Source organism: Humulus lupulus, chromosome 4 (genome assembly GCF_963169125.1).
Source record: "Humulus lupulus chromosome 4, drHumLupu1.1, whole genome shotgun sequence".
NCBI classification, from domain to species: Eukaryota; Viridiplantae; Streptophyta; class Magnoliopsida; order Rosales; family Cannabaceae; genus Humulus; species Humulus lupulus.
In genome coordinates, this window is record NC_084796.1 from 118,718,673 (window position 1) to 118,744,369 (window position 25,697).

Consider the following 25,697-nt stretch of genomic DNA (forward strand, 5'->3'; position numbering starts at 1 on the left):
AGGCAAATTTCAGGTTCACATTTTTGGCAATTTTAGGCCTTTGCTCCGGGGGTTCGGGGGATGTCTCCGGGGTGTTGTTTTAAGGTTTTAGAGGTCCCGAGAGTGCGGGATTGGTCCCGGGAAGTGGTTTTGGGTTGATTAGTATTGAGGGATGTTTCTTGTGTGTTGTGACTAGGTTGTTGGTGAGGCTCGTGCTAGAGGACCGTGCTCGCAGCTTTAGTGCATCAGGAGGCTCGGAATACAGGTAAGAAAACTATAACACCCGAGGTTAGGGCATGGCCCCAGATTGTATTATGTGCAAATGTTTAAACCTTAAATGAATCATGATGTGTGTGAATGATTATTTCGAATGTACTATATGTGTGAATATGATGAAATGAGCGGCCGTGGGCCGAGTACTGCGTAAGCCGGGGCGGCCGTGGGCCGAAAGTAACACCTAGCACATGGGATGCTATAATCAGGGCGGGGCCCGGTGGATTCATGTGTTATGCTATAATCAGGGCGGGGCCCGGTGGATACATGTGTTTGCTTAGTCTAAATGGTTGACTTATCTATTTGTGGATTATCTGTTATGATAAAACTGTATACATTGCATATGTTATGTTCTGCATGAGTTTTCTTGCTGGGCTTCGGCTCACGGGTGCTCTGTGTTGCAGGTAAGGGCAATGACTGAGTCAACCAACCATGAGTACGGAGAGCGTGAAGCGACGTGTACATGTTTGGTCTGCCCGACTGCTTTGGTTGGGGGTTTAATCGAAAATGGCTGTAATAATCTATGATTTTATGATTTCTCAACTGTAACCTTATTTCAAGATGTAATTAGTTTTCAAACCTTATTTTGGGATCCCAAATGTTTAATAATATAAGTTTTAATGAAATGACGTATTTTCAAAGATTACAGCCTTAACTTTTAATTAGTCACACTTTTGTTTCAAAGCCTCGGTTAGCGAGGCCATTGCACACTGTTTTGTCTTAAAAACTCACTTAGTAACGGCTCTAAGGAAGTAGGGCGTTACAGTGCCTCCACCTCACGAGGCCATCTAGCGAGGCCGTCTCAATGGATGCCTATAAGCCTCACCTAGGTGCCCATGCCCGTGCCCCCATCTCGCGAGGCCGTCTCGCAAGCTATGCCTAACCGCTGCACCTAGGTGCCCAGGCCCACGCCTCTGTCTCGCGAGGCCATCTCATGAGGTTGTCTCGCAGGCCATGCCTAAATGTCGCGCCCAAGTGCCCAGGCCCACGCCCCCATCTCGCGAGGCCGTCTCGTAGGCTATGCCTAAGCGCCTCGCCTAGGTAGCCAAGCCCACGCCTCCATCTTGTGAGGCCATCTTGCGAGGCCGTCTCACAGGCCATGCCTAAGTGTCGTGCCTAGGTGCCCAGGCCGACGCATCCATCTCGCAAGGCCATCTCGCGAGGTCGTCTCGCAGGCCATGCCTAAGTGTCGCGCCTAGGTGCCCAGGCCCACACCTCCATCTCGCGAGGCCATCTCGGGAGGCCGTCTCACAGGCCATGCCTAAGTGTCGCGGCTAATTGCCCAGGCCTGCGCCCCCATCTCGCGAGGCCATCTCACGAGGTCGTCTTGCAGGCCACACCTCTATGATATAAGTATATGCCCCGCTGAAGGAGGCCTCCTCCATTTTCTAAGGAAGGTGTCACCAGCGAGGCGCGACTCCCACATGATTATCTCACTCAAGGCTACAAATCCTCTTATATTTAGCAAAGTAAAAAGGGGCTTGGAACAAGGGTGTATCTTGAATATACAAGAGCAACCATTAGGTACAAGGTACGCGTACGGGAATAGGTTGTACGACCATGAGGAGCACAGAGGCATAACCCTGACATCCATCTCTGGCAAGTAGTGGAAGTACGAGGAGTGGTGACATGGCTTGCATGTCTATGACCATATATCAGAGTCGACACCACAACCACCTATACCACTACGTCTGGTGCCACCTCTCTGATGCTCGTACCAAATAAGTAGAGGAGGCGTCCTCATGGACCCTAACTATGTACCAGAGCCCACACCATGACCTTCTGCACCACTATTACCTGTGCCACCACACTAACAGTGTACTTGTGTACACTTTTGTCCCCTAGGACCGCAATGTATCAGGGGCCATTAGAGCCCACTATAAAAGGGACCTCACTTCATCATTGACGGGGGTTGAAAAATTCTTGTATAACCAGATTGGTCTAAGGGCAATATACAAGTTTTCTTTCTAATTTCTATTTCCTATTTGCCATTTGTTGATGCTCATAATCTCATCAAGAGAAAATGTAAGGCCGAGGCAGGGCCCTAAGGCCGCCGTCGTCTCGGCAAGCCATCGCACCATCCCGACACGAGTCTGGGTACGCTCCTCGTGGAGTCGATTCCAGGTGGCCCACATTGGCAAGGAACGGGTGCCAAGACTCAATAGCCTCGTGAACCCCCACCTCGCGAGGCCACCATCTCGCGAGGCCAACCATGGGCGAAGCCACCCCGTCTCGCGAGGCCACCATCTCGCGAGGCCACCACATGGGCGAGGCTAATCATGGGCAAAGCCACCCCATCTCGTGAGGCCACCACATGGGCGAGGCCAATCATGGGCGAAGCCACCCCGTCTCGCGAGGCCACCATTCCGCGAGGCCATCACATGGGCGAAGCCACCCCGTCTCGCGAGGCCATCACATGGGCGAAGCCACTCCCACCATGCGAGGCCGAGGGAGGCTGCGAGGCCCTTGGGCCACTCCCACCATGCGAGGCCGAGGGAGGCTGCGAGGCCCTTGGGCCACTCCCACCATGCGAGGCCGAGGGAGGCTGCGAGGCCCTTGGACCACTCCCACCATGCGAGGCCGAGGGAGGCTGCGAGGCCGTCAGCGGCGCCCCATGCGCGAGGCCGCGCAAGGTTCCACGCGCGCGCGCCCCGGGAGGTCCATCAGCCCACCATCTTCTCAGGAGGCCGACACCCCGTCACTTGACACGTACGGGCCCAAACCCCACCATTAGGGGCCATGTAAGGGAAGTCACACGAAGGGGAAGGCTTGCAGAGGAGGCATCTTGCCTCGCACACTAAGATGTAGAGCGAGGCCGCGCGCTTATCGCCCGCGCCCGTGGGTGACCTTAGGGTGCTTCGGGCATCTCGTGCTAAGGACCCAAGATTCCTACTCAACGCCACGGCCAGTACAGGCACCAAGGGTCCCATTCCTTACACCTCGAGATCCCTATGCTTAGGAGATCCAGTACGAGTCGAATGAGACATATTTGTACGACCAAGTACTAAGTATGGATACCAGTGCCAGTGAGATTGCTGGGGTAAGGATCATGGTCCGTACGTCTACGGCCATAGGTCAGAGCCGACACCACTACCTCCTGCGCCAATACGCCTACCACCACGCATCAGACATGGGTACAGACAAGTAGTGGAGACATCCTCCTGACACCTGCTCCTGTACGGGATATACAACCACAACCTCTGAAGCCACTCCCCTAATACAGTACGTATGTACCACTTGGTCCCCTGGACCACTATGTACCTGAGGCCATTAGAGCCTACTATAAAACGAACTCCAAGGCCACCTGAAAGGGGGTTGGAAATTTTACTGTAGCAGAGCCTTAAGTGTGAATGAAAGATTGATTTCTCCATAATTGTTACATCATTGTTCTTGAGTTATTGTTCAAGTTTTAACAGCTTTCCAATTAGCGATCTTGATTTGATAATTTTTCCAACTTAACTTCGTTGATGAGTTCTCACCGTCAACACCATTGTCCTTCAAGTTTCTATACATTCATTTGTGTTCATTAAATATTGATTTAAGTTTCTGAGTTTACCATCCATATTTCGTTGACGAGTTCTTACTGTTATCCAGATTTCCGGATAGCGTTTAGATGGATATCCTCAGGGAAGCAGAATTACCAATGTCCTTCACGGTAGGTGACCAGAGCTTGCGGATGGACAGAAAGGCTTCGCCTCTCCCGCTTAGTGTCCGGATTACTCTTTCAAGCAAACACGACACGGAAACTCGTCAACTCTCCCGGACTCCCGAAGGGGTATCCTTCGGGGAAGCTCCTTCCAGGAGAAGCTCTTCAAGTGGTCTTCGCGGAAACAGTTCCGTGCCACGCACGGAACAAGACCAAGCGGTCGAGTCATGGAGGAGGTATATTTGGAATGATATCCACCTGACACAGGATCCCGTCTGACACGCCTGACAGGTCAAGGCCACACACATCCCAGCACGCCTAAGGGTACCTTTTCGCCTACTGTTCCGCTGACAACTTGGAAAAGACGGCTGACTTTGTGTATTCCCCATACTTTCACGTAAATATACCCACATAGAGTCTTGTAGCCATGCTACTATAGTAATTGTATTCCCTATTTATGGCTGGTGTAATTAAGACTCATGGGAGTAGAGAAAAACCCTAATCCAAAACCCTAGCTATAAATACCCCCTCATTTTACGATATAGGGGACGAACAAATTATATAGCAAGAACTCTACAAAAATCTCTCTAGCTTCATCTTCTTCAAGAGAAACACTGTGAGTGTGTGAAGTTCTTATACACCAGCCATCTTACTGTAATTCTCTACAGGGATAATAACATCGACTCGTGGACTAGGGCTCGTTAACGCCTGAACCACGTAAAAACACTATTTGTTTATTTATATTTCTGCATTTCTATAGCTCTTGTCTTTTTATTATTCCGTTCGTATTCGTTTCTGAAAAACTCGGTAAACATTTTGGTGCTTTCATTGAGAGCTGTAGGAAGTTGTTAGTCAGCTCTTTTTCTGTGTACGTTTTTTGTATTCACTTCGTGCTAAAGAGATGGTGACTACGAGAAAATCCGCGATTGACAAAAATGCTAGGGTCAACCCCGATACTATGATGGAAGATGCGGTACAAAACGAACCCTTGGACTACCAAGGTGAAGACCCGACGTCCCGCCAGGATCGGGTCAGTACTGAAGATACGACATACTTAGAAGACGAAGAAGAGTATGTCCAAGACGGTTACTACAAAGACGGCTGCTACTATGAGAAGGACCCAGAACTGGTCCAAGTAGCCGAAGAACTGGTGGTCACTAAGGCCAAGCTTGCTGAGCAGGAGCGCGTCTCCGAAAAAATGCAACGCATGATGGAGCGCCTCCAAAGCAAGTTCGGAGATCTAGGCGACTCGGACGAGGATGCCTCTGTTCTAGGTGGTGCTGATGCCCCCATGCCGGATCCAGCCGCTGCTGAACCATCCAAAGCCGCCCCTAACAAGGGCAAAGAAAAAGTTGGGGAGCCTGTGCGCACTGACGCCCCTGCACCTCCTAAAGGCGTGAATCACCAGGCCGACTGCCCCCCCCCCCCCCGCACGCAGAAGGTCTCTGGTGCTCCTAAGCCCAGACGACCTTCAGCCCCAAGGGGGCACTCTGTGCCTAAAGGGCCCGGTGCTAAGGCACCCAGGCCTAGGGGAAGGAACAACCGCCCCAGTGATTCCGTCAACCAGGACGGTCGGGCTGCGAACTCGCACTCCGAAGATAGCTGGTCCACGGTGGACCTAAGAAGAAGGTTGGAGGCCAAGTATGAAAAGGCCAAAGGAGAAAAGGCCCGACCTCGCGGAGATGACCTCCGAAATCATATTAATGACAAGCTCCGGGGACGTGACCTCCCGGAGAGTGATACAAAGAGGCTCGAGGAACAGATTGCTGCCTTGACCAAGCTGGTCCGGAAGCAAAGTGGGGCCCTGTCAGACTCTGAGGAGGAAGACCCGGAACCATGTATTCGGAGGACCGCACCTTGCCGGAAGCACCCGCAACTCCCAGAAGAGGTACTTGAGGGAGTTAGAACACACCGGGGAGATGTGCGCCTTGGTTCAATCACCTGCTCAACGTCCCCGAATGATGGACCTTCCCATCACCTTCACGGAGGACGATGCTCGACATGTGCACTTCCCCCACAACGATCCCCTCGTGGTGGAAGCCCAGATTGCCAATAAGAAGGTCTCACGGATCTTGGTCGATAACGGAAGCTCCGTAAACATCCTCTTCAAAGCGGCCTTCCACGCGATCGGATTAACCGAGACAGACCTGACCCCATGCCCCATCCAGCTTCAAGGGTTCAATGGGGATGCACTCATGCCATTAGGCAAAATTCAACTTCCAGTCACCCTCAGAGGAGAAAGCGACGCTTGTGCCTTCAAGCACAGCACATTCGTGGTGGTCGACTGCCCCACGGCGTATAATGCCATCCTAGGCCGACCGGTCCTAATAGATTGTGGGGCCATAACCTCAATACGCCACTTATGCTTGAAGTTTCCATGCGACGATGGGCGTATCGGCACCCTTCGAGGAGACCAACGAAGCGCGCGAAGCTGTTATAACGTCTCCGTCCGATCCGTCTACACGGTCCAGGAGACGGTTGCTGTCGTTCCTTTGGCGGAAGAATTACCAGAAACTAGGGGTGCTCAAGGGGCATACTTTGACGAACTCGACCCAAGAGTGGGGATCGAGAAAGTGATAGAACCGATGGAGGAAGTCGAAGAGGTGATCCTCAACCCGGGAGATCCCACCAAAGTCATTCAGGTGGGGAAAAACCTGTCGTCGGCCATTCGAGATAAGATCGTGGCCACTGTGAAGAACAATCAGGATATCCTGGCATGGTGCCACGCTGATATGACGGGGATTAATCCTAATGTTGCATGCCACGCACTCAACATAGACCCATCTGCAACTCCAGTTCGCCAAAAGAGGAGGCCGTTAGATCCAGTGAGGGCCGAAGCCGTCAAGGCTGAAGTGGACAAGCTGATGTCCATAGGCTCTCTCCAAGAGTCACACTATCCCGTGTGGTTGGCCAACCCAGTTCTGGTCCCGAAACCCGATGGGTCCTGGAGAATGTGCATTGACTTCACGGACCTAAACAAAGCCTGCCTGAAAGATTGTTTCCCTCTTCCGCGAATCGATCAGATGGTAGACGCTACTTCCGGGTACGAACTCTTATCCTTCATGGATGCGTACTCCGGATACAACCAGATCCAGATGCATGTCGCGGACCAGGAACACACCAGCTTTCTCATGGACAAGGGTGTCTACTGTTACGTGGTCATGCCTTTCGGTTTGAAGAATGCTGGAGCGACGTACCAGCGTCTAGTAAACAGGATGTTCAAGGACCAACTGGGGAGGAACATGGAGGTGTACGTGGACGACATGTTGGTAAAATCCAAGACCTCCGGGGACCACAGTGACAACCTTGAGGAAGCTTTCGCCGTGATCCGAAAGTATGGAATGAAACTGAATCCAAAGAAATGTACTTTCGGGGTCTCGTCTGGGAAGTTCCTCAGTTTCATTGTCAGCTCCCGCGGAGTGGAAGCCAACCCTGAGAAAATTAAGGCGTTCATAGATATGCCTTCCCTCCGGAAGCATAAGGATGTCCAGAGCGTTACCGGAAGGATAGCTGCTCTCAGCCGCTTCGTATCCAAGGCCACTGACAAGTGTATCCCCTTCTTCAATGTGTTGCGAGGAAACAAGAAGTTCGAGTGGACCCCCAAATGCGAAGCAGCCTTCCAACACCTCAAGGAACATTTAACCCGAGCTCCCATTCTGTCCAAACCTGTCGAAGGAGAGGCGTTGTTCTTATACTTAGCTGTAACAGAGCACGCAGTGAATGCCGCTCTCGTCCGGGAAGATGGCCGTATCCAGCTCCCTGTGTATTACGTAAGCAAGAGGTTACTGGACGCCGAGTCCAGATATTCAATGATCGAAAAACTCTCCCTCTGCTTGCTAATTGCTTCGCGGAAGCTAAGGCCATATTTCCAGGCGCACACCATCAAAGTACTCACCAACCACCCTCTCCGACAAGTCTTGCAGAAACCCGAGTCTTCTGGCAGATTGCTTAAGTGGGCCATGGAACTGAGCCAGTTCGACATCCACTACCAACCACGTGTTTCCATAAAAGGACAAGCTCTCGCAGAATATATTGTGGAATGCTCGGGAATGAATGACCTCCCGGAAGATCCTGTCCCGGAATTTCCCACATGGAAGGTCTATGTAGACGGAGCCTCAAATGAAAAAGGAGCTGGAGCGGGGGTCATCCTAATATCTCCCCAAGGGCATCAGCTCCAGAGCGCCATCCGTTTCGCGTTCCCAGCATCCAACAACAAGGCAGAACACGAAGCCATGTTAGCTGGATTACGACTGGCCAGAGAAGTCGGAGCCCAAAAAATCGAAGTATACAGCGACTCCCTACTTGTGGTAAACCAAATATCCGGGGAATACCAGACGAAAGGCAAAAAAATGGCTGCCTACGTGTCTCTCTCCCGCGGCCTACTGCAGCATTTCAAAGGCTACCAAATCCGCCAGGTCCCCCGGGACCAGAACTCACTCGCGGACACGCTGGCCAAGCTTGCAACAGACCCGGAGATCGAACAATATGGCCTGGTGCCCATCGGGCACTTAGAAGCACCCACTACTGAGACACAGAGGGTAAATTCCATCATCGACCATTCCCATTCCTGGATAGGACCCATCCTCATATTTCTCACCACCGGAGAGCTCCCCACTGATAAAGCTGACGCAAGAAAGCTCCAGTATCAAGCTCCCCGATACGTGGTTATGGATGGAAAGCTTTACCGCAGGGGGTTGTCCATACCCTTCCTTAGGTGTGTTGCCGGAACCGAAGTCAGCGCCATCATCCATGAGGTTCACGGAGGCTTCTATGACGACCATACCTCCGGGCTGAGCCTCTCCAAAAAGATCCTTCGACAAGGCTACTTCTGGCCCACCATGAAGAAGGATTGTGTGGATTATGTCAGAAAATGTGAGCAGTGCCAGAGGTACGCCAAGGTTCCGCGAGCGCCGCCTACAGAAATTACCTTAATGACCATGTAACGACCCAAATTCGCTAATAAGGCTTAAGGGCCTTGATTAGTGTGCCAGGAGGGCAGGTTGGGATTTATGTGTGGTTTTATGATTTAAAGCATGTTATGTGACTATTCGATTATTTGATTATTTGAGATGCATGACTATGTATATTAGTATGCATGTAGGCCCGGATTGTGTTTGAAGGGCATAATTTTAATTTTGGCCATGTTGGGCATAACTGTATTAATATGTGATGATTGTTGAGACCACAGTGGTATGTGGGTATTTCCGTGATTGGTAACTTTCGGCACGAGGCGATCCTAGAGCTGAATAGCGAGGAAAGTCACAACGGGGCATTATAATTTACTTTGGGCAAGTCAAGGAGTATTTTTGATATTGGGTTATGAAAATAAATAATTGGAGATATATTTGAGGTTAGGATGTCTAGGCGGGAATACTGGGGGATTTTACCATTTTTGCCTCGGGGATATTTTGGTACCCCGAACCTTGAGGTAACCAACTTAAGTTATAAAAACAAAACAAATAAACCATTTGGAGACTTAGAGAAACCGACCCAGCCTCCACCCTCTCCTCTTCTTCTTTCTTTCCTCTTTCTTTCATGAAATCCACAGAAATCTTAGGAGAAATCAAGCTTGAATTTCTGAAAATTGATGGTGGGATTTGGAGGTTTAGCTCAAGAGTTAACCAAGAACAAATCAGGGTAAAGGTGGAGTTTGAGGCTTGAAACTTTGAAGATAGGTCATGGGATCCTTTGGGAAACGATTCTACAACTGAGGTAAGGTTTAAATTAAAGTTTGATGGTTGAAATTGAGAATTTCTATGGTTGGTTTTGAGTTTTAGGTTTGAAATTTCAGAAATTTGGAATTTGGATCTTGGTGAGTGTTAGGTTGGATTTTTGGTGGAATTGTGTTGTTTAAACCATCCTAATGTTGTGATTATTAATTGGTTTTGAATTGGGAGCTTTGGGATGGCTTTAGGTGAGGTTTTAAGCTTGAAAATGGTGGGTTTTTCTGGGTTCGAAGGGTCGGGCCGCGGCATAGTTCTTGGAGGGCCGCGGCCCTTGAAGGCTAAGTTGTGCTGAGGATGGAGGGCGGGCCGCGGCATGGTCCTTGTAGGGCCGCGGCCCTTACCTGTTTCTGGGCGTTTTTGTGGCCCTGTTTGGGGGCCATGCCGCGGCATGGTTGGGCCATGCCGGGGCGCTTAAGGAATTTTGGGATTTTGAGAATTTCGGCTTGGGAATTTAACCTAGGGTGCTCGGGGTTGAGTCTTTTACAATGTTTGGTGAATTTCAACATTCCGAGTACTAGAACTTGGTTTAGAAACTCATTGGAGATTAATCTTATTGGTATCCATTATCTTGGTTGTGACTAGGTGTTAAGCTAGTGCTCGGGAAGTGGATCGTGCTCGGGGGCCGTCATTTCTATTTAAAGCATTTGGAACTAAGGTAAGAAAACTATAACACCCGTAGGATAGGGCGTGGGCCCATAGTGTGATTGCGGGGCACGGCCCTATATTGCATGTTGCATGATGAAATGATTGCCGGGCATGGCCCTCTATTGCATTACATGTTAGGGTGCAGATTTAAATGAATTGATATTTGTTTGAATGTGTTTGATTTATGCTATATATGATTATAGTGAATTGCACGGCTATGGCCGAGGGCGGCAAGGCCGAGAACGGCAGCGGGGCCGGAAGTAACACCTAGCACATGGGATGCTACGGTCAGGGCAAGGCCCGGGACCCACAGGATATGTGTGAGATCCTGCGGTGAAGACCGAGACCCCAGGCTTCGGTAAGGCTTCGGGGACGGCATGGCCGTGTTTGCTTAGTCTATGGTTGACTTGTTTATGTGTGGATTATCTATTATGATAAATTGTATAATTTGCATATGTTATGTTCTGCATGAGTTTTCTTGCTGGGCTTCGGCTCACGGGTGCTCCGTGTTGCAGGTAGGGCAAAGACTGAGTCAACCAACCATGAGTACGGAGAGCGTGAAGCGACGCGTACATGTTTGGCCTGCCCGACTGCTTTGGTTGGGGGTTTATTCGAAAATGGCTGTAATAATCTATGATTTTTATGATCAATCAACTGTAAACTCATTTCAAGATGTAAATAGTTTTCAAACCTTCTTTTGGGATCCCAAATGTTTAATACTAGAAGTTTTATTGAAACGACGCATTTTTCTAAGATTACAGCCTTAACTTTTATTTAGTCACACTTTTGTTCAAAAACCTCGGTTAGCGAGCTCATTGCACACTGTTTTGTCTTAAAACCCACTTAGTAACGGCTCTAAGGAAGTAGGGCGTTACAGACCAGCCCCTGGCCATTCGCCGTTTGGGGCATTGACCTAGTAGGTTCCCTTCCAACTGGAAAGGGTGGAGTGAAGTATGCCATAGTCGCGGTAGACTACTTCACCAAATGGGCTGAAGCTGAACCTATGAACACGGTCACATCTAAAAAAGCACTGGACTTTGTCATCAGGAATATAGTGTGTCGTTTTGGGCTTCCACGAAAAATTGTGTCCGACAACGGGAAGCAATTTGACAGTGAACATTTCACGAACTTCTGTGCTTCGCATGGAATTATCAAAAGCTTTTCTGCAGTTGCCAGACCCCAAGCTAATGGGCAAGTGGAGGCAGTAAACAAAATATTAAAGACCACGTTGAAGAAAAAACTCCAAGCCTGCAAGGCTCACTTGCCGGAAGAACTTCCGCGAGTACTTTGGGCCTATCGCACAACAGAGAGAACTTCGACGGGGCACACACCTTATTCCATGACCTTCGGTTGCGAGGCCGTCATCCCAGTAGAAACTATGATCCCCTCTCACAGGCAGGACACCTACGACCCTACCCGGAACCACGCCCTTCTCCAGGAGTCCTTGGACATGATCGAAGAGCTCCGGGAGCAGTCGCAGGTCCAACTAAAAATGTACCAAGGCAAGATAGCCCGACACTTTAACACAAGAGTCAAGAGCCGTACATTCGAAGTTGGGGATCTTGTCCTCCGGAGAGTATTTCCTGCTACGCAGGATCCGGGAGTGGGAGTCCTCGGACCCAACTGGGAAGGCCCCTATGAAGTACAAGAAAAAGTGGGCCATGGGACGTATCACTTAAAGAGACTCGACGGATCTAAAGTCCCACGCGCCTGGAACGCGGAGCACCTCCGCCGTTACTACCAGTAGGCCCCGGACTATCTAGTCGGAAGTCCTTGGTGAAATTAGCAAAAGTGAAAAATGTGGAAATAATCCTCCCTGCTGTAAAACACGTGCCTAGCAGGCTAATTTAATGAAACACGAAGAGATTCACTCCACTTTTACTGCACTTTTTATCCCTGTGTTCAAAGCTGCGTTTTAACAAGTGACCACGCGGTCCGGAGACGTCCGGACCCCACGCTCACTTGGGGGGGTATACATGGCTAAGGCATAGCCATACGCCCCTTGAACAAAATATACGCAGAACACCACTCGTATGCTAGCATTTTTTAAATTGTTAAGCTTAGGTTAATTTGTTATTGCCATAAACATACTTGCATTACGTGTCATGTGCGCATTATGTGTTTTTGCCATAAACATACTCGCATTACGTGTCATGTGCGCATTATGTGTTTTTGCCATAAACATACTTGCATTGCGTGTCATGTGCGCATTATGTGTTTTTGTGAAAATTGCCATTGAAATGCCTGCCACTATGCATCATGAAAATTATCTCCTGTAGCCCAGCGATGTACAGGACTGGGGGTTGGGGCACATTCAGAGAGCTACGCCGAAACACCCCTAACTCTCTGACAAGTCCTTTGCAGAATACTCCGCGACCGCTGTAGAGCTTTGCTTCGCAAGCTCCAGCTCCGGGTCCCGCAAGGCGAAAGATGGCAAGATCCGCGACCGTTGTAAGCCTTGCTTCGCAGGCTTCAGCTCCGGATCTCACAAAATAATGCATGGCGAACTCCTCGACCACTGCAAGTTTCAGCTCCAGGAGCAGACATGGTCGATCCCCCACTCACAGCAGGCCTTGCTTCGCAAAGCCCCTGCTCCGGGATCAAACCTGGTGGGCGTGGCAATTTCCCCGACAGCAACGAGCCTTGCCTCCCAGGGCTCCATCCCAGGTCCCTGAAGTCAGCCACCATGAGGTTCGCAACGACAATTAGTTTTGCTGCACAAAGATCTAACCTTAAGACTAGCGACGCTCACCAAAAGAACTCCCGTTCTGAGCCATGGAACGGCTCACCATAGCAATCCCAGCGAACAGTATAACTACAAGTCCCGGGATTGGCTATTTGCCTTAGGAAAGCTAAAATACGGTGCATAGGTTCTGGCCGTTGGAACCAAAACCTCATGCGCCCCTACAACAGTTTCTACCGTATAAAAGTCTACCCTAAACGCAAAGATAAATAAAGAACTCGGCAGAAAAGAAAGGAGAATGCTATAATTATGGCAAATGTGTCTGCAATGAGAAAAGAGTACAAGGAGCTTCACCCCAAAGAAAAACTCAAATGAAAAATTATTAAAGATAAGGCCCCTTCAAGCATTGGGGGTGGCAGTAGTGTCCGCGTCCAAGGCCTCGAGGTCGGCAGTTCCAACTGGGGCAGGCGGAGTCGGCTCATTGGGAGGTGGAACTTCATCACGTGCAGGTTCAGAGGTCCCCGCCTCTCCGGGATCTCCTGCCTCAGGGGCTCCAGCACGCTCGTCAACGTTGTAAGTTTGGACGTACACCTCTGGGCCTTGATCCCACACCTGTAACTTCTCCCTCATGGCGTCAGCATCCTCTCCCAGATAGCCTAGTACCTCCGGGTTCAATTTCCAGAGTTGATGCATGAGGGCCACGTGCGATATATTAATCGTCCTGTTCAGAACCACCTCGGCATCCTCCCTCTCCTTCAAGCGCTCCGCCTCGGAGGTTGCCAGCTGTGCCTCCGCGACAGCTAATTGAGCCCTTAGTTTTTCCTTCTCGGCCTTGGAGGCATCCCGCTCTCCCTTAAGAGAATCAATCTCCTTGCGCTGCTCCCTATTTTGGCTCAGCACGGATTGCTTCTCGGTCACATGCCCCCTGGCAGTGAATTGCAAGGCTCCGATCTCTTTATCCTTCTCGGCGAGCCCCAACTCCAGCATAGACACGAGATCCTTGCTCCTCTTATGAAATTGCTCCTCCTCGTGCAGCTTACTCTGAAGAGTGGAATATTCCTCTTGCTGCTTAAGGAGGAGATCATTTTTTGATTGCAAGCGGGCTTCCAAGGTATCCTTCTCCACCCTGGCTTGGGACAGCTCTTCCCGGAGCTGGGAGTTTTCGGCCTTCATCTCATCTGACCGCTGTCTGAACTCATTCTCTGCGTTGGCCCGGTACTCTCGATATTTGCCAAGATATTTCTTGTCCGCCTCTTCCTCAGCCGTGCGCCGGGCCTGATCAATCTTCTCCGAAGCCTCCAAGGCCTGTTGGGTCAGTTTCTGCTTCTCCGCCTCCAAGGCCTGGCGAGCCAGCTGGCTCTCCTCCAGCTGAACCAGAACTGTACCCACCTCCTGGAATGAGCGTTCCGCGATCAGAGAGGCCTGCAAGAAAAGACAACAGAATGAGTTAAGCCGAACCAAAGGACAGATGATCCCAAAACACAACAACTGACGGCTTACCCCGGACAATTGCTGCTTCACGGCATGTGTCAGCAACAGCGGATCCTTACTGCTACTAATGGCCCATTTCTCAGAATTGAGCTCGCACAAGCTCAGGGCCATGTCCTCCATCATCTCCGCTCCGAACGACGCCAATGCACGTCCAAGCCTAGGCACCAGCCTCTTCTCCAAGGCTGGGCCATCCAAAACCGCTCCAGCCGGGTGAAGAGACCTCACCCCCTCGGCCAACTCAGCTCTCTTCACGGCAAACAAGTTGTCTGCCCTTCCCTGGGTAATGGCCTTCTCAGCCTCCAACCGTCTCTTCAAAAAATTATCGGCCCGTCTTACACCCTCCAGGAGGGCAGCGGGGAAACGGGTTGGTTTCTGCGGGAAGTGGAACTTCAGGCCAGGCAGAGGAAGGTTTGTTTGCTGAGAAGAAGGAGATCCCGAAAGGGTGGACTCCCTTTGGGCTGGAGGAGGAGGCAGACGGGGTATTAAGGCCCCGGTCTGTTGTTTTTGCTGCTGCGGTGGCGGAGGTGACTGCCTTTGTTGTTGTTGTTGCTTTTGCTGCTGCGGCAGCGGGAGTAATTGCCCTTGTTGTTGCTGCTGATTTGGATGTTGTTGTTGCTGCCGCTGTGGCGTTGGTGATTGTCTCTATTTTTCTTGTTGCTGCTGTTGTTGTAGTTGTGGTTGCTGTCGTTGCTATTGTTGTTGCCTTCGACCGGGAGAAGAGTGTCTAAGGCGTTTCTTCTCGGCGCCCTCAGCATCCCCTCCGGGACGCTTGCTCACCCCAGTCGTCTTCACGGGGAACACAAGCCCTTCCCCGTCGCTGCTGCTACTCGAGACCATCATAGTCTCGGAAGGCCCGTCGGCAGGAGACTTCTCTACCCCCGGAGACGCTTGCGCCTCGCCACTTGTCTTCTTGGGGGTGGCAGCTTTACCTCCCCTACCAGCCTTGGCCTTCCGTCCTTTCCCCTTGGATGGGTCTTGGCTGGTGGCAGCCTTCTTAATGAGCAAAGTAACTCTCCCCAACATCTTGGCTTCTGGATACTCTGCAAGAAACATACGAAGCAAGGTTAACGAACCAACAAGCAATGAGAAAGAAGATAAGCAGAAGACAAGACAATCAACAACATAAAAGCACAAGCAAGTCCGCCAGCAGGGAACAAGAAACAAGAAAAAGAAAAGTTTGAAAGGGACGACCATGCACGAGAAACGTGGATGGCCTTCCCCGAGCAAAACAAAACACCGCCTCCTACTCCAGGAAGCTCCCGTACTCCTTGAAGTCCGGGAATGACATGCTGAGGGAAGAAGGGTCAACCATGATGACACCTTCTGGCAGACTACCGTCACTCAGACACCCGAGGAGCTCATCTACCCTATCGCAACATCTGTCAAAGGGTATCCTACGCGGATCTAGCCTAAGGAAGCGGGGATCGAACCCCATCTGAGAGGTCCGGGAAACCTCAGACAGGCTGGGGGTGTGGATCAATCGAAAACTAGTCTTACCTCTCCCGGAGGTACTAGCCCCCGGAGCCCCTTCGTTAGGGTAAGCCGCGGCGTGGCGGGCCTCGATCTCCTCTTCCTCCGGCTGGGGGTCGGGGAACCTCTCCGCCCAACTAGGAGATAAAGTATTCTCATCCCGGGCTGCTTGGTTGATCACCTTGGACAGCTCCAGGGCAATCTGCTCCCGGATGTCGGCTGACACCTGACTCTGCCCCCTGCCACTCACTGGCTCAATGTTTTGGAAAGAGGTGAGTAGCCCATACTCCCTCAAAGATTCGGAGGTCACAAGTCCCTCCACTTCCAACTCTTCCTCCGAAAGCCCTTCGTAGAACTTGGACCTCCTTATCATCTCCGCACAGCGAGGTGTCCGCGGAACGACTTCTGCAAAATCCAAATACAAGCATTAGAGCTCCTCCCGAAAGGCAAATCTAACGTAAAGAAACAAAGTTAAAAAGGAGAGGAAGGAGCACTTACCAGGGACTTTGAAGTCCAAAGATAGGGCTGGCACCCTCTTCAACGGGAAGCCAGTCGTCAGGAACCAGTATTCCCGGAGGTCTGGAACCCTTGCGGTATGGCAGGTAGGACACATCACCTCCGGGTGCCTTTCCAGCCTGTAAAATCCCACCTTGTCTGAATGACCCCTCATAGGCTGAGACTTCAACCTGTAGAAGTACAGCACCTCCTCCGGGGTAGGAGCTTCCTGTTTCCGGGACTTGCAAAAGATGAACCACCCCGCTAGGAGCTTGTAGCTGGGGGGAATCAACTGGAAGGGGGCAATCCCTGCCTTCACACAGAAATTGGCAAAGTAACTTCTTAGGGGCAAGTGCGCCCCACACACTATGTGTGCCCAGCTCCAGGCACCAAAGCCCTCGTGACTCTGGCTAGCCGACTCGCCCAGCACCGACAGACGGTGCCACATCAGACCTGGGATGTTCTTCAGGCCTGCCTCGGAGGAATACAGCTCCAGCATGCCGTAATTCCTGAAAAGGTTCGGCTTCTGGTCCATCTCCCAGATTGAACTATTGGAAGTCGGTGGGCTAGCCGCGACCACTTTTGCCTTTCCTTTCCCCTTTGCGCCAGCGACAGGGGAACCCCTCTCCTGGGCAGAATCAGCCTCCACCACAGCGAGGAGTTGTTCCTTTGAGATGTTCGTCACTGAACAAAAGAAACAAAGAAGAAAACACTCTAGGCAGTCAGCACCCTTGTCATACCCTAGTGGTATCAAAGGCGTCGGGGAGACCCTCCCCGAAAACTGCTTGGAGAGGCTCCCACCGAGCTTGCCGAGGGGTTGACACCATGCCACCCGAAGGGCAGCAAGGAACCAGACTCAGACTCCGAGCCTAAGCCCACCAAAAGAAGTGTTTTTCCAGAGAAAGACACCCTAAAGGCGTTCATGCTTATGCCCTAAAACAGCAAACCAGAACAACACAAGCAAGACAAGGAACGACTTTCCAAACGCAAATCGTCAAAGCATGCAAAAGAGACTACTTATCGACTCACATCAATCACATGCCTATCAAAGCCCTATTCACGCATGCACATGGGCGATAATGGCAGAAACCTCAACTCCAACAACCTAAGGTTTGGGAGGAAAGAGAAAAGTAGAAATACTTACTGGTATTCGGGTAGTTGAAGGTTGAAGGAGTAACCGGATCACCGCACAGCACGATCGCGAGAAGTAAAAGCTGCAAAGACGAACGGCGATTCAAACCTTGAACTTCGGCGAATAAACCCACTGCCAAATCAAAAGAAAAGTTTCTAGATCCCTTACCAAAAGAAGTGGCAAGTTCAAAGGAATGGAAGCTTGGAAGCCTGAGAGTTCGAAGGTTTGGGAATCTGAAAATCCGAAAGATAGAGAATTTGAAAGCGTAAAGAGGAAGAAAGGTCCGTTCCCTCATTTTTATAGCAGGGAAGAAGTCGTTTCGAATTCCTCAAATGGACGGTCCCGATCTTCCCATTCCGTGTGTATCAGATCCAACGGCTGGAGATGAAGCGACGATCCTATTTATGACTCCTCGGATGGGAATAAAGTATTTATTTGCCATCATTATACCACCTCGGGCCCAGAGTACCATTAAAAACCGTCAAATCATTACTCAGATACCTGATGCACGCATACTCAACCAGTCTTGATCGCACACGTCTTGATCGCAGAACCATTCCCGGCGCGACTCGTGGCCCCTGCCGCACTTGAGTACTTGAGTTCAAATAGAAGAAATTCCCTTTCTTTTTCATACTAACATTCAGGCGGGAAAAAGGAACCCTTCCGGGAACACAGATGGTGGCCCCTCGCCTAATCTACGAAACCGAAATACCCGGAGGACTGTACAAGCTCCCGGATCTCCCAAAGCTCCGTGACCTTGGGGGGTAAATGTTATCCAGATTTCCGGATAGCGTTTAGATGGATATCCTCGGGGAAGCAGAATTACCAATGTCCTTCACGGTAGGTGACCAGAGCTTGCGGATGGACAGAAAGGCTTCGCCTCTCCCGCTTAGTGTCCGGATTACTCTTTCAAGCAAACACGACACGGAAACTCGTCAACTCTCCCGGACTCCCGAAGGGGTATCCTTCGGGGAAGCTCCTTCCAGGAGAAGCTCTTCAAGTGGTCTTCGCGGAAACAGTTCCGTGCCACGCACGGAACAAGACCAAGTGGTCGAGTCATGGAGGAGGTATATTTGGAATGATATCCACCTGACACAGGATCCCGTCTGACACGCCCGACAAGTCAAGGCCGCACACATCCCAGCACGCCTAAGGGTACCTTTTCGCCTACTGTTCCGCTGACAACTTGGAAAAGACGGCTGACTTTGTGTATTCCCCATACTTTCACGTAAATATACCCACATAGAGTCTTGTAGCCATGCTACTACAGTAATTGTATTCCCTATTTATGGCTGGTGTAATTAAGACTCATGGGAGTAGAGAAAAACCCTAATCCAAAACCCTAGCTATAAATACCCCCTCATTTTACGATATAGGGGACGAACAAATTATATAGCAAGAACTCTAAAAAAATCTCTCTAGCTTCATCTTCTTCAAGAGAACCCGAGAGAAACACTGTGAGTGTGTGAAGTTCTTATACACCAGCCATCTTACTGTAATTATCTACAGGGATAATAACATCGACTCGTGGACTAGGGCTCGTTAACGCCTGAACCACGTAAAAACACTGTTTGTTTATTTATATTTCTGCATTTCTATAGCTCTTGTCTTTTTATTATTCCGTTCGTATTTGTTTCCGAAAAACTCGGTAAACACTTACCGTCAACAACATGTAACTTCCATATCCATACAAATATCGACAAACTACCTAAATTTTTGAGAAATATCATCAATAAGACAAAATATTGGAACAGCACTAGACTGATATTACACAATATCTTTTTGCTATTTCGAATATATCTGAGTATAGGTTGGTGTGTTTTTTTGTGGGTTTGTGAGTTTTGTTGATATTTGATTTTCTAGGTGTTTCTACGTTTTCTGCAACTTTTGTTCTTGATAGGAGCAAGATAAGAGCTTGATAAGATGTAGATGATAGGTTCTATTATCGAGCTTGATAGGTGCTCGATTATGGCTAAATAATAGCTCGATCTATTATATATTTCTCGGTGGGTGCTCGATATATTTATTTATTTATTTGCTCGATAGGGTTCGATTAATAGAAGTTTTGATTAGCAGGTCAGACAATTTGGAAGTCGAACAAGTACAAGAATCGCCAGTACCTCCTATTGCACAAGCATACCTACCAAGTGAAGAACGTTGAACACCTTGCACAAGCTCTAGTCGTCCTGCTAGAGGAGAAGATAAAAGTAGAGGGAAAGTTCCAATATTTTCAATAAAAGATCACACAAGATGGAGAGCTCCACTGTTTACGAAGAAAAGATATTATGGCCTCTAGTCGATCACAGACATCCTTATCCGGTGCACCAGTGGGAGAAATACACCTTGGGAAGACTTTTGACGACAAGATGGATTTGAAAACAAAAGAGACTCTCTTTGCAATGAAGAATAATTTTTGAGTTTGTGGTGAAGAAGTCTGGTACTGATGTGTTGTATATCACCTGCAAAGATCCTAACTATGGTTGGAGATTAAGGGGGAAAAACAAGCACGGTCTTCCATGTTTGAGACCACTGTTTACAATAGTGTCCATACATTCTCACTAGAAGTACGATAGAAAGACCACCGTCAAGCAGCACCGTGGGTCGTTAGGCCCCTTATCAAGAACAAATATGCTACTAATGGCACTAGCTACATGGCAAACAATGTAAAGGAGGATATGAAGAAGTATTATGGGATCGATATGAGTTATATGAAAGCATGGAGATGCAGAGAAAAGGCACTCATGTATGTTAGGGGTACACCTGAAGACTCCTACGCCAAGTTACCTTCTTACTTGCACATGTTGCAGCAAAAGAATCCAGGTACAATAACTAATTTTGTCACAGAGGATGGTCGCTCTCTTTATTTCTTCTTCTCACTAGGAGTTTGTAGAAGGGGATTTAGATCATGTCGTCCTATTATATGTGTGTTAGGAACGAGTTTCCTAATACGCAGCGGAACGGTGGTGGGGTTGGCCCAGTGTACAACAAAAAATTTGTAACATATTTAAACTACCTTCAAATATGCGGATCCATTAATATACATACATTAATCATAAGCAAGATAAGGATAGAATTCATACCTCTTGAAGCCTATCAATTTTCCTTGCAATCTTTTCGTATTTAGAACGATCTTCCTATCCAAGCTGCTCCTAGCACTCACACCAAGATCTTCCAAAGCGTTCTCTACACCTCAAGAAGTGTGTGGGCACTTAGAGAAGGAAGGATATTTTATTTGTGATTCTACTTGATGTACTCAACACATGAGATCAAGAGAATAGGCCTGAGAATTGGTTCTTTATTTTTCAGGGAGAGAAAACTATCGTTCTATTTTTCACAGAGCGAATCTTCTAAGTTGTCTTAGATATCTGAATATTTATAGATTAGTCATTCTTAAAAGAAAATATTCAAATTTAAAAAATAAATCAGTAACCAACTTACAATTTACTTTTTAATTAATTAATTAATTAAAAATGAAAATCCTATCCCTGAAAATAGCTCTACTGAACTGTGTGTGCACGTGTAGCATCCCTATTTTAGAGATGTTGGTTTTTCAATTTTTATTTAATTATTTATTCAAACTACTTTGTCATATAAGATCTAACAACCTGATAACTAATTCAAATTTAAATTAATTATCTTTTTAACTAATTATCAAATATAATTAATTATTTGAATAAATATTAATCTTTTAAATTCAAATCCAATTTGAACTTATCAGATTATTATCTCCCACTCAAATAAAGATATTTAATTAATTCTACCAATTAATTAAATCCAATATTTTTTAAAATAAATATTTAATTTATTATAATTTTGAAAATTATAATTAATTAATTATTTAATTAAATTTCAAAATTAATTTAATTATTTAATATAATTTCAAAAATTATACAATAATTAAATATTAATTAATTTTATTAACTACAACTAATTTGTAATTAATTAATTAATCATTATTATCATATAATTGCACATTTGGCCTGAAGAACAAATTTCTTCTTAAATATGTCTTTAAACTATTTTTCCCTTCATATCAACTCTTACATTGAATAGTGTTGATAGAGCCGCTATGGGGACCTATGGACCCATAATTCCAAGCTCCAATAAACTTAAGATTATTAATTAAACTCTTTAATTAAATAATATTAATTTATTAATCTCATGATTATTCCACTATAAATATGAGACTGCACTCTTGTAATTATAGACATTTCATTTACTGAGTACTTTATAATCATAAAGCGTCCATTGATATTGTTGACCCTTGATTTGGCCAACGACACGGAGTCAAATGTACGACAAAAGATAAGACGAAAATTAAGAATTTAATCCAATGGAAAAGAAGAAAACACCAAGGATTTATAGTGGTTCGGCCCCAAAGAATGGTAATGACCTACGTCCATTTAGTGTTATTATTAATATTGAATCTCAAAGCCGTGATCAAAGAACTAGGGTTCTTGAGTTTCACAAACCTTGGAAGAAATACAATGAAATGATGGATAATTGCACTATAGCTCTCTTTCTCTCTCTATCTTAGCAAAAAGATTCAGGGATCAAAAAAGTCCCCTCCTTGAGCTATTTCATGCATATTTATAGGCTCAAGGAGGGTTACACAGGCCAACGGGCCATATCTTTCCTTAATAACCGCGTATCAAGGTAATAATGAGGAAATATTCAATGCAATTATTATAAGATTACAATCATAGAAGGAAACAAAACAAATTATACGACCAGCCTGGTCGTATCTAAAAGTTAAGCCCTGACGAAGCGATGTGCCTCTTTTCGATAGTCGAACAGCACTTCTGCCACGTGTCAACCACGTGTGCGAAATCCCTGCCACATCATCACCAGCCGTTTTTTGGGTAAACATTTGCCCCCCAAGTTTATTTATTGCGACCAGCAATAAGTAAACTTAGGAAACTGACCCTTCGAATACCCCCACAAAATCTGTCAGAGTCGCCCGTGCTTCCTTGAAAAAAGTGATCAATCAAGTCCAAACAAGTCTTTTCAGTTTCCCAATAACTTGTCTGATGACCATTACACTTCCCCAGGCTTTGAAAAAGGTAATTCATGATTACTTCTTCTACCGTGTCGCAGTCACTATAAGTAATACCCCAAATCCACATTTTTACTTCTTACTTTTCACATGCCATCTCCTCTCGAAGAACTTCGAACAACTTCTATCTTCAGAGCCCAGAAATTCCCAGGAACTCACATTCGGACGCTCGAAAGCTTTCGTGTTCAGACTTCGTTCTTCATCTAAGTAAGTTTCACAAACTTATTAGACGTTTGAGTTTCCATGCAAAACTGTTTCATACTTATTTTTATCTCTGAACCTTTGCATGTTCTTGGCTGAAACTGTTATGGGGATTGTGTGTATATCAATAGATGCTTGATAGGGTAGTGAAGTAACGTTTTGTAGGAGTTAGGAGCCAGTTTGGTAGTCGAGATTTTAGATTTAGGGCATAAAATTGAAGTAAAAAATCGATTTTTAGGCTAGTTGAAAAACTGGGTTTTTCCCGCCCCTTCGGAGTCGAAAAAGCTTTTTTCCCGAAAAAATTTTTACTTCCGCTTTTCAAACTGCTCATATAAAACTTAGTGTTTTTGCTAGAATGCTGCTGGCCGTATAAAAGCTTAACTTTTATACGCGAGCAACGTTATTCTAACTCTCGACACAGATTTTTAGGCTTTACGTTCTCACCTCCCCTTTTCTATGTTCGCAGCTTTTCATGCAAGATCCGTGGGGAGGTGAAAGGCCTATCGACGACAACTTGCTTGCCCAATTACTTGAAGACGAGGAGCAACCATCGCTGTTGATACCATAAATTCCTTTTTCTCGAACCCCACCCAATAGACCTCAGTCAAACCTTCCAGCCATGGGTAGAGTAAAATCCACTGCCCAGAAAAAGAAACCTTCCAACCCTTCAAATCAGCCTGCTCCTCAGGCTGGAATTCCCTCGACCAGTGGTCGGGAAAGAAATATCCCTGACCCCAACATTCAAACTCGTGCTCAGCTTCGAAACACCGTTCGACCAGATGTTGAATGGTACGTCGCCCCCCCTAGCCGGGTAACGATTAGGATGAGCCCCTCGATGAATCTTCAGATGAGAACGGTACTGATCTCTCGCTCTTAGATAGTTTGCCAACACCCTGTCACTTGTTTGATGGGGACGGCAATTTCAAGTACGCTCCCAATTTAGATTCAGACTTCTTCATGCCAGAGAGTGAGTATAACACTAGTAAGTATATAATGTAGCAACCAGTAATGATAGCTCGGGTATTTCACTTACAATTTTCTTTGTTTCATTTCCTGACATAACATACTCAATCGTTTATACTATCTCACTGTTCGTGTAGTTGCTTTTCTTACAGACATGGACTCCGAGAATGTGTTCGACATATACAGTGCCCCCAAGGCTCCTGAAGCTCCCTCGAGCAAGAAGAAAACGAGCAAGCGGCATCCCAGGGAAAGCAATAAAGCGCCTCCGGCCAAGAAAACCCATACTGCAGACCCTCCGACAGAAGGACCTTCAAAAAATGTAACACCACCTCCTTCTCCTCTTAAGCAACAAACCCCTCCTGCTTCTGTCTGGTCGACACCTTCTCCACCGGCCCCAACCGACCAGACTCAGCAGGTTACTCCTACTTCCACAATGGGCGACATATTGAGTCGTGCCTTAAGATCGGTAAAAGACAGGGTGGCCAAAATTTTGAAGCACGAACGTTGCCGAGAGGTGATGGTTGTGACGGAGATGATGGACGTCAACCAGATCTTAACCCACGCATTAAATGAGTTTTCCAGTGTAAGTTATCTTTTTCTGTGGAGACAGCCTTTTTATACTCTACAGTCAGTTTAACTTTCACTCTGATCGCAGGCAATGCTGACCCTTACTGCCGGCTAGGGCTTCGGAGCAATGGCACGTTGAAGAACTCAAAGTTGCCGAAGCGAAATACGTTGAACAGCTTGAAGCAGTGCTTAAGGAGAAGAACAAACTGGCTGAGGAGTTAAGAGAGAAGCAGGCTACTCTGGATAAGGTCGTCGAGCAAAGAGACAAGTTCAAGGAGTCTAACCATGTCAACTATCGCGAGGCTAAAAAGCTCAAGGAGGACTTGACCGCGAGCAGACAGGAGACTACAACATTGGAGGGCCGGATCGAGAAGCTTGAAAAAGCTAACGCCGGCAATTTGGAAAGGTACAAGAACGCCACGGTTAAGTGTTTCTATGACTTCTGGAAACACAACCAAGAGGCTAATTTCAGCTATCTTCCCAAGCGCACAAGGCATGCTAAGATAGCCCACTACGTTGCTCAACTGGCGGAAGAAGAGAGAGCAAGGGTACCTGCCTCGCCCAAAATCTCCTTGGCCACTAGCGTGGACGGGGCGGGCAATGAAGCTACAACTGTTGTCGACCAGGGCACCCCTCAAGATCCTCCAGCCTCATAGTCTGCTATTTTTCTTTCTCTTTAATCTTTTAAGTACACGGCCTATAGGTCGTGATGTAAAGCCACTTTTATTTTCTAGTTGAATTTTTATTGCTGCACGGGTAGCTTTTACTTTTAATTGAACAATTACATCCGAGCAACGATTACTCATGGTGTAAAAGGATCCATTTTGATATTATAATATATTTGCATCTTATTATAACATCTGTTCGCATGACCGAACTTAGCATAGTACTTTGGTTTGATTTAACAAAATACAAAATTTTGAAAAATACTCTAAGTACCCTAGCATGCTATCACTTATTTTTCTCATGTGTTTACATACCTTTCGATATGCTTTGCTTACTAGATACCTTATATGCCCCCCAAGTGATCGAGGAGCTTTAGGTCATTGGTCACTTGCCTTGACCAAAACCTGTTCAAACAATACTTCTTGGAGCAAAATAATTAAAATTGTAATACAGCAAAACAACATACGTAATTAGCAAATACTTGTATAAAATACAATAATTGGCAAGAATGACTGGCTGCGCACAGTCCCTTATATTTCTCGTAATAAATGGACAAAATGTGTCTATACAAGTGATCAAAAAGATCTTACACTTATAAGCGATTAGTCACATAAAATGGCCAACCCTTTTTCATAACTTGTAAAAAGTAAAATTAATACAAGCCAATCCTTTAAGAAGGATTGTTCATTGATAGTACTTACGCA

The 25,697-nt window shown here is 47.3% G+C and overlaps 1 protein-coding gene across 1 annotated transcript; it reads left to right on the forward strand.

The window, feature by feature from the left end:
* Positions 1 to 23,914: 23,914 nt before the first annotated feature.
* Positions 23,915 to 25,065, forward strand: LOC133832507 (uncharacterized). Its single transcript, XM_062262844.1, has 3 exons — positions 23,915 to 24,343; positions 24,504 to 24,733; positions 25,017 to 25,065. Exons 1-3 carry the CDS (start codon positions 23,915 to 23,917, stop codon positions 25,063 to 25,065), a joined length of 708 nt encoding a protein of 235 aa, XP_062118828.1.
* Positions 25,066 to 25,697: the final 632 nt, after the last annotated feature.

Bases quoted from the DNA above. Each gene is read 5' to 3' on its own strand.
- LOC133832507 (XM_062262844.1), top strand. From the start codon at position 23,915: ATGGACTCCGAGAATGTGTTCGACATATACAGTGCCCCCAAGGCTCCT. The intron at 24,344-24,503 runs GTAAGTTATCTT...TACGTTGAACAG, and splicing joins CATTAAATGAGTTTTCCAGT to CTTGAAGCAGTGCTTAAGGA. The intron at 24,734-25,016 runs GTACAAGAACGC...TAATCTTTTAAG, and splicing joins AACGCCGGCAATTTGGAAAG to TACACGGCCTATAGGTCGTG.